This window comes from Cydia pomonella, chromosome 17 (assembly GCF_033807575.1).
Source record: "Cydia pomonella isolate Wapato2018A chromosome 17, ilCydPomo1, whole genome shotgun sequence".
Taxonomy (NCBI): domain Eukaryota; kingdom Metazoa; phylum Arthropoda; class Insecta; order Lepidoptera; family Tortricidae; genus Cydia; species Cydia pomonella.
In genome coordinates, this window is record NC_084719.1 from 5,900,022 (window position 1) to 5,912,266 (window position 12,245).

Below are 12,245 nucleotides of genomic sequence, written 5' to 3' on the forward strand. Positions count from 1 at the left end.
TCTTTCAGAGCTAATCTCCGCGGTCGTTGCACCACTGGGATATCATCTTTTAACACTATTCTCAGTTTAATAGGGGCATCTTTTATTTTATTTGGTTGGTATGATGCTCTCAGTTCCTGGACCAAAGGACTCTCAGAATCATTTGTCGAAAATAAGCACCACCAGTCTATGATATCACCTGTCCGTGGCCTCACTGCAATTGCACCTCCATCAATTATAATCACTGTGTTGGCGATAAAAGGCTGACCCAAAATAACTGCATAAGGCATGGTACCCGTAGGTACAACAAAAAAAATAAACTCATAATGATGACCATCCATTACTAAATTGTATTTAAACTTACCGATTGCATGCACCTTACCACCTAATCCCGTCAACGTCGTCTCCTCACGTTCACAACACTGAATCTTCACGTGCAAATTGTTCAAGTCTGTAAACAAATCAAACGAAACCAAGTTAAGGTCACTGCCCGTATCTATTAAACACTTCACTTCAATATTAGCAATCGTAATCATTTTCGTGGATTTATTAAGCGAACCGTCGTCATTCACACTAAAAACATTGGGTCTCGCAGACTGATAACTGTCACTGTCAAATAATATCATTGAACTGACCTGTGACGTTTCATTCCATTGAGCGTTTTGTTCCGCGCGGCATTTACATTCGTTTTCACGTACGGCGCCCTCTGTGAACTGCGTTTCGGCAAACATCGATCGCCGAACGCGTGCGTTTCCGCCTGTATTGCCAACATTGCGCGGAGTCGATGCTGTCGCTAGGCCGCCATCTTTACTTCCGCTGATGCTGGCCTTGCAATCAACGCCAATATGTCCATAGGAATTACACCGAAAGCACTTAATGCCACTCGAACAACCACTAGCCAAATGTCCCGGCTCACCACACTTGAAGCATCTCTGTTGATTATTTTTTGTATTTTCAGTGCGCAAACCTTCACTCCGAGACTCTTGACGAGGTTTCATCCTTAGTTTCATAGCTTCATAAATAGCCAGCTTGTCTTTTAAAGCCGTATACGTAGTCACTCCGTATAAACACATTTTGTTGACTTGGCTATCTGGAATACCATCAATGATATACTGTATGGACACATAGTCGGGAAACTTAGCCCTTTTTCCAAGTTCTTTCATTATTAGCATATACTGATAACAGGTTTCGCTTGGCTTCTTTCTCCGCGTACTCATGGTTTCGTGCATTTCTTTTGAGTTGATGCTATCTGGAAACTCTTTCACTAGTGCCGCTTTGAGATCATCATAAGATTTAAAGGCTTTTTCGGTTTTCAACCACAGCTCCGCCGTACCCGTCAGAGATTTTCGTGCAATAATCAACTTCTGTTGTGCAGTCCAGCTAAATATCTCTGCATTGTCCTCGATGTCTTGTGTCCATTTCGTCGAACTGTAGGTCAGGTCCTCGCCGCTAAATTTTGGAACAGCTTCGGTCATGAAGAATGCGCTCATGGGTTTTGTCGTCTCCTCGTCGGTCATCTTAAATCTTGCTCGTGATCGTCTTCCTGTTGTGGGCTTCGTTACCGGCTCCGCCGCCGCTCGCGCCGGGCCACGCGTCTTTGAGGTTATTTCGTCTTCTTCGTTAATCGTCGTCGTCGTAATTTCACTTTTAATCACACTTCATTCGAGTAATCCCGGACGAGATTTGTAGGATGGAGTCCAAAATTAAACCAACTTTAACTAATAACACTTTTCTTTATTTTTTTCACCATTTAGCAACAGTTCACAATCCGCCATAGCTCCCATCTCCCCTCTCTCTCTTTACACTCCCTCTCCTGGTCGCACGCTACTAATTGCGTTCAGGAATAATGATTGTTACAATTGAGATCCTACATATATATATATATATCAGTTACCTAAAGAGGTTGACAAATGATTAATTATTACGAAAATACTAATTGGAATCACACTCTATGTAGCGTGACGTTATTTTTCTGTCAACGGCATGAAATGTACGGGCTCTGATTATAATGTAAGTAATTCAGCAATAAATAAGCTTTCAACCCATATATATGAATAATAAGGGATCTTAACCTATAGCTTTTTTATCAGTCATAACCTTTTTGATAGAACTTATGACCTGACTAAGTATGAACACAATGATGATAAGAAAAAATACATTACACTTTTTTTTTCGAAAAATGCTTGCAAAATTTGCTAGTTTTACGGTACTGAGAAGTCATAAAATAGTAACTATAGAATCTTATCACAACAAATTAATTATGTATATTAATTATTAAACTCTTGTAATTTTATAGTTGTATTATTGTGACAAAGTTATGATTATCATGTTGAGGTTTTTTGTTCAACATTCTACCTCAAGCGCGGCAAATAATGTAAACAATATAACTGTTAACGGCTATTGTTATTCAGAATAAATTTTATCGAGTCTTGTTATTGAATAACCACAGATGAAACATCTATACAATTTAGAACCTTGTTACCTAGAAATAAAGTACGAAATTGTGTGTATATAGTTTGGCCCAGGACTGTCTCATTTCAAACATAGACAGAGAGAGTCGTACTGTCTTTGTCTTACGCTTGTACTCTTTGCCAGACTATATTTATGTGGGTCATTATACTGGGATTAGGGTTGCCATATAGAAAAATGGGATATCCTGAATAAAGTCCGGACGTCATTTTCTGACATTTTCTGGACGGTCAATTCCCCATAAATCCTAACATCAGGGGAAATCCTGACGTATGGCAACAATTCGCTATGGTATCTGAGCTATAACAGCAAAAATCGAAGTTCGTCAATTGCGGGTAGTTTTCTCTGTCACTCTAATTACATCTTAGTGAGAGTAAAAGAGTAAGATCCCGCAATCTGCGATTTTCAGTTTTCGCGGTAGGGCCCCGGCACAAATACGGCTTCGTTACTTTTCTTTGCGATATGAAGAAAAGAGATGCAACAAGAATATTTCGACAAATATTCCGAAGTGTGTTGGCATGTTGAAAAGTATATGCTTCATTTCAGTACATTTAAACACTCTGCATAATAGTTGTTACTTATTTAGAATTTTATATTATCTTGTTCGAATATCAGGGTAATAATCTTGATGTTGTCACGTATTGTTAGAGTTTAAATCGATATTAGAATCAACGAGCTTCGATATACCCGTCCTTGTTTGCCTGGTTCGAAAATGTGAAACATAATATTGATCTTCTAGTCTTATTCTTAGAATAGATAATATAGGCGAGTGATCTAGAATAAGTACATTTAAGTATAATAGAGGTAAACCATTTTTAAAATGCACGAAATCCGCGTGCTACGCTAAATACAACGGCGCTTTTACTATTTGTGTGCGTTACGCCAATGAGAGTGAATGTTAAAAACTACCAATAATAATTTTTCACCACACCAACCGGAAGGCCCTCTTGATTGTTCAATGATGATTTTTAATGATTTTTTTTTATTACGTTCATTTGGATTTGATTTGATTTTTTTTTGGTATTTCATAGTTAGTATTTTCCTCGCGTTGGTGTGCTGATAAATTTTGTGTTTCACTCGGAGGCAAAGTTTGTTCAACCCTCGCAACGCTCAAGATTCCACTTTTCGAACCACTCGCTACGCTCGTGGTTCAATTTTGGAATCTTTCGCATGCTCGAGTGTCAATATTAGCACGATCGGTTGAACAACTTTGCCCCCTTGTAAAACAAATAACTAATAGGCATAGAAAATAAGTAAGTGGAGAGTGCTCACGACTCCATACAGAGATAAAAACCCATATATCATACGTTATAAGCGAGTTTGGATAAAGTTATTTGTATTAGATTAACGAGTAAGCTTAATAAGTTTTAAGCAAGTTACAAACTTATTAATTATATGTTTTTTCAAACCTCCCATACAACTTATTAAGTAAACTGATGTGAGAGTGAACTCTGAAGGTGTTTTGGAGGGGCGTGCATTTTAAAAATAGTAAACCTCAACAGTACCCCTAGTGTAAATATTTTCGACAGCGAAACGTGACGTACGCGTTTGCGTTAAGTGTCATTTTGTATGAGATTTTTGACTTTCCAAAACGTCCCGCTTGGCGCGCTGTTCAAAAACCCATACAAAATGAGACTAAACGCAAACGCGTACGTCACGTTTCAAAATCGAATTTATTTACACTAGGGGTACAGGTGTGTTCCCTGTAATGTTTTCGAATTTTATTGTTTGTGTCATTAGGCGGGTCCACACAGCGAGCATACGCGTAGCGCGCACCGCTTCGGCCGAGGAAAACGTGCGCGCCTCGCGCGTATGCTCGCTCTGTGTGGCTATTTGGATTTTATTGTTTTTTTTTAATATCATCTCCAGTTTTGTTATTTTATTATTAGTATATGAGTAACAAATATCTTAAATAGCGTTAAAGATCTATTAACGACTTATGGTGAGAACATGACAATGCCTTTAACTAAATGCTTGTTAGTTAAGGGTTCATTCAGATGTATACTAATCTATCTAATAAATAAAATTTAAAACAGAGCTATGTAAATGTTATATTTTTTCATCTAACAATAGATGCAGCATATCATGTTTTGTAGAAATACAATAATTTTATGATTACGAATTGTTTTATTTTACCCGGATATATAGCTTTAGATGTATAAGAATATCTGATAATATATTGAAGTCAGACCAACATAATTTGGCAGCGATTTTGATAGCCCAGACTATGGAGGTTAGAGGTAAGGAGAACAATCTCTTATGGGAGAAATGTTGCAACACTTAGATGGGAGGATCTACTAAAAGTGCTACACGCGTGCGTAAGGGACAGAACATACGCAGTACGCAAATTAAAAATACGTTTTAATATTCCTGACAACATACCAAAAGCAACCTACGTAATTCGGTCGGGTTATTTCTTGCCCACCATAAGCCGTACTAAAATTTACAGTAGGGAATAAAAAGCTCTCTGCTACTCCTACTGAAAGTTCCATAAGAGCATCTCGTTCAGTCATCTGCCGGCTCTACCATTTCATCTCTATACTTATTTTACCTCTATGTGCAAAAGTGTCCAGCTGGCAGCTGTAAATAATAGTTCACAATCTCTCCGGTGGCGCTAGGGTAGCACAAGGACATGACATGAACTTACACATTATTGGCGGACTGAAGTGCGCTGTCGTGTGATTTGAAAATGTTTATCAAAGTCAAAAATTTGTTCGCAATGTATTGTAACGCCCCTACTTAAGGTTTTTTGATGGACACTTTTCGTACACATAAATTGTTCTCCTTACCTCTACCCTCCATAGCCCAGATTGTATTCTTTGCTTCTAACTCTACAAGCCCTAACTCTGCCCTAACTGCACAAACTCTAACCCTTTTAAAGAATCAATCTTTTAATTATTAATAGTAATAATTTAAATAAACATATCGTTGTTTCTGGAAAGGGGTGTCAATTTTCAGAATGGAAATTGTACAACAAATCCATTTAACATCAATGTTTTAATTGCTTACCGTAAAATAAAGAAAAAAACGTACTTAGAAAGTGCAGTGCTCTAGAGCAGAAACGTATTCTTTTCTACTCACTTTTTAGAACAAAAACTACCCACTTTTAGAGCATGAGAAACAAAGAATACAATACTCACTACTCTCACTAGGAGAAGAACGATGATGAGAAATGGAAAATATAGTCGATCAAACAACTTTGTCAGTAGAACAAGGCGCGAAATTCAAATTTTGTATGGGACAATTACCTACCTTTCGCGCCTAAATTTTTTAAATTCGCCGCTTTTTTTCTGTGACGGAAATGGCTTGACAGCAACTTGACAGACTATAAAAGTATAATTTTCAAGTGATCCATTTTAACACATTCACTGCCAGACAAAAAACGGCGCCCTACCCCAGAAATCGGTGGTCTGTAGCTGCGTACAAAACAACCCGCCCAGCGGGTTGTCCGGCATCTGAACAAAGTTCATGAGCGCCCACCAGGTGGGTTCCTGGCAGTAAATGTGTTAAAACCAAATAATAAACAAAAAAGGGCCGAATACATTTTTACTAGTGGCAACTTTATAACCGCTGTCACTCAACCATCCGTAAAAAAAAAAACTATAGACGGCGGAAGGTGTTTTGATGTGTTTGGTTATTTTCTCCTCGCGTGCGTGTTTTTAAAGGAAAATTACATTTGAACTGTAATTAAGACTTATTTAAAGTTTAACCATGTCGCAACAAGAGGTTTCGTGCGGTCTGGAGTACTTAGTGGCACCGGATTTGCAGGGAAGTTTAACTGAAGCATTTCACGCAAACTATTCTTTTATCGTAACGCCGGTTGTGCATCCTAGGTTTCGGAGACATCATATAGTCGATGGGACAAGAGTAGGTGGATTCACGCGGTCGGATATGATTCTTTCACCGCAAGATTGGACGAGTAGGATAGTGGGAAGGCTGTCTCCGTATTTAAACGTAGATAGCCCGAACGACGTAGTGCGACAGAGGCATGAAGACTGTATGAACGAGGAGCTGTCTTACTCCAAAGGTCTGGGGCTGCCGGCACTTCTGGTTACGGTGCATGGCGAGAATAGCCACAATTTGGCCAGGAACTTACTCGGTTATTTGGAAAACAGGTAAGGAAAGTTTATTTAGTATTTTATTAAAATTATGGTTAGGCTTCTAGGGTGAGTCCATTTTTAACGCTAGATCTGCTTCCAAGTCTGTTCCTCTTTATAATACCTATTTTCTAATATAACAATCACTGACCTATCACACATAGACAGTTAGTCCTCATAAGGCTAATCTGCCAAAAGTGAAGCCGAAACTCGATCGATGTGTGCGTGCGACGCTCGTGTCTTACGCTCAGCGACACACACATATATACAAAAACGGGTTGCCAGAGTTCATTTATTCCCCGTAAAATAGATGGATTTTAACCACATCCTTATACTTGGCTATCGATCATTTGGGAGTGTGTATGTAGGTATTAAATTTGTAGCAAAAACTTTCAAGGTTTCTTTTAAGGACTTTGCATTTCTGTACTTTGTGAAATAATGTTTAAATAAAAAAACGTTTATTTTTTTATTTTACAAATGTGCACAGATAATAAGCTGGTAGAATTGACTTTGGAATAATGATTTTAAATGATAAATATTTAATGACGATCATTTGGATTTGATTTGGTTTGATTTTATTTGACTAATATTTTCTTCGGGTTGGTGTGGTGAAAAGTTTTGTGTTTCACTTGGGGCAAAATTTGTTTAACTCTCGTAACTTGAAACCCTCGCAACGCTCAAGATTCCATTTTTCGACATTTTGGATCTTTATTTAGCTCGAGTAGCAATATTAGCACGAGCGGTTAAACAACAACTTTTCCACTTGTAAAACAAATAACTATTTATGGTCAGTACTAGTAATTGTACCTGCAGGCCTAGCCAAGGTGGCAATCGCTATTGCTTCGAACAACGAAACGCTTTGTGTCTCTCTATCAGTCTTCCATATAAGTGCGACAGTGACAGTTGCGTTTCGTTTTTACAGACCTTAACTGTAACACCTGTGTTCCACAAATAAAATTTACTTTACTTGCTCATCAAAATGGCGAGAGCATATTCGACTATGTTTAGTCGGTTTCCATATTGCATCGTTCCTATTTAATCTAATTTTTTCCGTCCATCTCGCAGACAGAAGCGGATCAGTCGGAAATCTAAAACGAATATCACACAAAATAAAAATATGAATTTAAACTGTAATTTTATAAAAGACAAAACATAATTTGAAATAAAAGAATGAAAAACTAAAAAAGAATATTTTCTATAGTCATACAAGGAACTTAAACTAAGCATATTTATTTTATCAATGTAATCGTCATGCCTCATTTGGAGGAAAAAAGATTCATATAACCTGGCAACATTTATAAGTAATGGCGGCTGACGAAAATTTGGATTTTTGTATTTACAATTACGTAAAAATATCACATTAAACTGGATACTTACGCATGAAATGTTATATCAGGCGGTTTGTTTTTATACACTGATGTGTTGTGACACCAATTCACCGCACAAACAACCATCTTTCTTGTATTTTTTAATTTATAACCGGGAGGTGTACACAAACCAACTCGACCTTGAGTACTGCGAGGGCCGTTCGGATACGATGACACGAGGGCGACATAATGTCATACTCGAAATGGCTTCACTAGGGATGTACAGACTAGGCATCTAGGTTAGTTATAAATCTATGATAACAATAATGTTTCTTATAGTTATGTGCTAAAGTTACCAGTTAGAAACTCTCACTGATCATATCATAGATACTTAGATAGACAATATCAAGAATAAATTAATAAGATCCTCAGGATAATAAGAAACACATTAGTATTCTTTTTATTCTATATGACCCACCTTAACCATTAGGTGGGTCCGCACAGTGTGAGCATATGCACGAGGCAATTTCCTCACGCACAAAACGAGATGGCGCACTCGGGGGAGGAAAACGCGTGTGCCGCCTATCGAAATTGTTGGATCGTGGCAGCACACTCAATATTATTAGAATTAATTAAAATTTAAACTTGTAAGAGAACAAAGATGGTAGTGTATTTACTGAAACCTCATTGTTTTTAACCAAATACTATTTTTAAACAATGATTTCAAACGTAAAGGCCCATTCATATAATTTCGCATTCTCGTTTGGTGTGCTTGGGTGGAATGCTATGATGCTATATAATGATTGGTTGATGAGTTCACAACACATGCACGATTGGTTGCAACTAGTTGTGTTAGATTGCATGATTGTGTGACACCCAAAATGACACCGCTGAACTGGCACCATTCTTAGTGCCCATCTTTACGAAGTAATATATAAGTCAATGTTCTTAAACTATTTAAAAATGGTTTTTAATTCTTGTTTTTCTTCTTTTCTGTAGAATAAAATAATATTTGTATTCCAGCCATCACACCACATTAATATGGGCTCAAGTGCCCATGCAGTGCAGCCGCGCCTTACGGGACAGTGTGGTCCAAGGCTTGGATGAAGATGAGGAGGCCTGGAACGAGCCGTGGCTGTGGTGGTCCAAGTTTCATGAACGGTATGTTTGTATTTTACGAAAACAATGTATGTAAAATCTTTCTGCTGCCGACCGACAGAAGGCACACCGCGTTTTTTTGACGCGCCGTGGACGCGCATTTGTATTCATACAAACGCGATTCGAACGCAAGTCAGACGCAGCTTATAGTCCTTTGCACACCTACATTGATGCAGGCGCATCGTCGACGCGTGCTGACGCGCGTTTGAAGCGATACAGACGCGATCCTAACGCGCTTGCAACTATCGGAGCAGCCAAGGTGTTCACAAATATCTGAACACATCTCTATTGTCAAGGCGTTGGGGTGCGTGTTCAGATATTTGTGAACACCTTGGCCACTCCGATATATCTGATGGCGACTGTACTTGGACCCATAAACTAAGTTATTATATTTACAATACATGCATGTATTACAGATTACAATGGGACAAGCGTGTAGGTGTAGTCCTGGAGCTTTCTGCCGACCTGCCATCTGAGGAAATAATGAAAAGGTGGCTCGGAGAACCTGTGAAGGCGGTTATACTTCCCACTGCTATCTTCCATAGCAATAAGAAAGGGTAAGTTGAGTATGTAAAGTTAATTAATTAGTAGATTTGTGATGGGGAAAGAATGCGTAATTCTTTGTAGTAAAAAAATGTATACTATACAGGATGTTTATTTAGTCACCTGTAATAATTGAAGGGGCCGAAATCGCGAAAAAAAAATGGCTGCTTCTTACATTTTGGCTGTCTGTGTCTGACCTTGACATTTTCAATGGGTGAGTAAATTTCTGGGTTGGTCCCATTGTAAAAGTTGCTTAGTATGGCCTATATATTCAGCATGTAAATTATAGCAGGTGACTAAATAAACATTCTGTATAAATAATGATGTGATGAGCATGGATATTTGTTCCTGAGTCATGGGTGTTTTCTATGTATTTAAGTATTTATAAATATTTATATATTATATATATCGTTGTCTAAGTACCCTCAACACAAGCCTTATTGAGCTTACTGTGGGACTTAGTCAATTTGTGTAATAATGTCCTATAATATTTATTTATTTATTATTTAAATAAATAAATATTTGTGGACAATCTTACACAGATCAACCTAGCCTAAAACTAAGCAAAGCTTGTATTATGGGTACTAGGCGACGATATACATATTTATATAGTTAAATACATACTTATATACATAGAAAACACCCATGACTCAGGAACAAATACCCATGCTCATAACACAAATAAATGGTCTTACCGGGATTTGAACTCGGTACCATCGGCTCCATAGGCAGGGTCACTACCCACTAGGCCAGACCGGTCGTCAATATGTATGTACTTATACTGATGTATACTAAAAATTACTCTATGTAAAAACACTTATCACGACATCCACGAGTTATAAGTCGCCCTGATTCATAAATCACCCTGTATACTAGTACATCTGTGAGCTGTAAACCTCGCAATAAGCTTAAAAAATAAAAATATTTACTTCATTGATACAATATGAGTCATAATTTATGACAGGGAACTCTTAATTTTGGGGGCGGGAGGCGGGGGTTAATAGCATTTAAATAAGTGTCCGATCGAAACATGTTTTTTTGCCGATACCGAAGGGTGGGTTTTGGTTCTAGTTTCGGCCGAAACCCATTTGTTATATTTAGTGATTTCGATATTAGGAAAAGGAAATAGGGTAGAATATTTGCTAAGAGGTCCAAGCTGAGTTCAATTGCAAATTCTGTTCAGAATTACTTAAGTCCGAATGTAATCTCTATAGGCGGGTCCACACAGAACGAGCGAGTGAGCACGTAAACCGGCCAATGTAGACATGCGGCGCGCTCAGGCGAGAAAAACGCACGCGCTGCCTCGGCCGGTTTGTGCGTGAGGAAATTGCCTGCTCGCTCTGTGTGAATCCGGCTTATTATGCTTAGGCCGCGTAGCGTAGTGGAGGATGTGTTTTTTTAAAACCAATAGAATCACTTCACATCTTTTCCTCGCTCAACATATTCTATGGTTCTTATGAGGAATTCCTAGTTGCGATTTTTCCATACAAACGCTCTCGACTGTTTCCTCTCTGGATTTTTAATCTAGAGCAATGATTTTTTGAAATAAGACCAATATCATCAATATCTGTGCTGCTATGTTTTGCTTTTTTGGATTATTTTATTTTGAACGATAGAGCTCAACGAGGGGCGGGAGGGAGTTAGGGTCGGCAACGCGCATGTAACTCCTTTGGAGTTGCAGGCGTACATAGGCTACGGATACTGCTTACCATCAGGCGGGCCGTATGTTTGTTTGCCACCGACGTAGTATTAAAAAAAAAATTAAAAAAAAGAAGAAACTTACAGCGCTTTGAAAATCTCAAAAACGGCTCAATTGAATTGACGACAAAAAAGGCTCAGTATACAAATATGACAACAAATATTCAATAAATCAAAACATAGCGGCATAGATTATTTCTTCCTCTTGCAGTATCCAAAATTTCATAATGATTGGTTGCGTTTTGGAGGAGGAAACAGTCGAGAGCGAAACCTCGATTTTTAAATTTTTTATGGGAATTTTAGTCCGAGCTGCAGTTGTCCTTATCGCACTCACGCACTCCCGCCTAGCGCAGTGCGACAGACACATAGCTTCAAAGAATCGAGATTTGAAAAGTTGCTCAGTTAGGAATTGCTCTTAAGAACCCAGCAAGTTAGGGCATGTGTCTTCATGAGACCACCCGATTGATTGAGTCAGTCCCGCAGCTACCCAGTCCTGTCGCGGGCGCACCAGGCGGCGCTGCTGCGGCTGGTGGAGCTGGAGGCGCAGGTGGTGGTGCGCGGCGCGCGGCGCGCCAGCGTGGAGCACTACCGCCAGTACGTGGCGCGGCTGTGGGCGCGCCGCCCACAGCCCCACCGGGACCCCATGCTGGACTACGCCAGGGGGTACGTCAGCCCCGCAGCTACCCAGTCCTGTCGCGGGCGCACCAGGCGGCGCTGCTGCGGCTGGTGGAGCTGGAGGCGCAGGTGGTGGTGCGCGGCGCGCGGCGCGCCAGCGTGGAGCACTACCGCCAGTACGTGGCGCGGCTGTGGGCGCGCCGCCCACAGCCCCACCGGGACCCCATGCTGGACTACGCCAGGGGGTACGTCAGCCCCGCAGCTACCCAGTCCTGTCGCGGGCGCACCAGGCGGCGCTGCTGCGGCTGGTGGAGCTGGAGGCGCAGGTGGTGGTGCGCGGCGCGCGGCGCGCCAGCGTGGAGCACTACCGCCAGTACGT

The 12,245-nt window shown here is 39.9% G+C and overlaps 2 protein-coding genes across 2 annotated transcripts in view; one reads left to right on the forward strand and one right to left on the reverse strand.

Annotated features, from left to right (window-relative positions):
* LOC133527284 (uncharacterized) lies at nucleotides 1–1,860 on the reverse strand. Its single transcript, XM_061864255.1, has 2 exons — nucleotides 615–1,860; nucleotides 1–430 (listed from the first exon to the last, which is right to left on the reverse strand). The coding sequence occupies exons 1-2, from the start codon at nucleotides 1,494–1,496 to the stop codon at nucleotides 425–427; spliced, it is 888 nt and encodes a 295-aa protein (XP_061720239.1). The 5' UTR covers nucleotides 1,497–1,860; the 3' UTR covers nucleotides 1–424.
* Nucleotides 1,854–12,245, forward strand: part of LOC133527288 (protein arginine N-methyltransferase 5) — a 27,259-nt gene continuing 16,867 nt past the window's right edge. Inside the window, exons 1-4 of the mRNA XM_061864263.1 lie at nucleotides 1,854–6,563; nucleotides 8,876–9,013; nucleotides 9,427–9,567; nucleotides 11,735–11,914. Of these exons, the coding sequence (XP_061720247.1) occupies nucleotides 6,160–6,563; nucleotides 8,876–9,013; nucleotides 9,427–9,567; nucleotides 11,735–11,914 (863 nt within the window). The 5' untranslated portion in view covers nucleotides 1,854–6,159. The remainder of the gene's footprint in view (nucleotides 6,564–8,875; nucleotides 9,014–9,426; nucleotides 9,568–11,734; nucleotides 11,915–12,245) is intronic.

Bases quoted from the DNA above. Each gene is read 5' to 3' on its own strand.
- LOC133527284 (XM_061864255.1), bottom strand. From the start codon at position 1,496: ATGACCGACGAGGAGACGACAAAACCCATGAGCGCATTCTTCATGACC.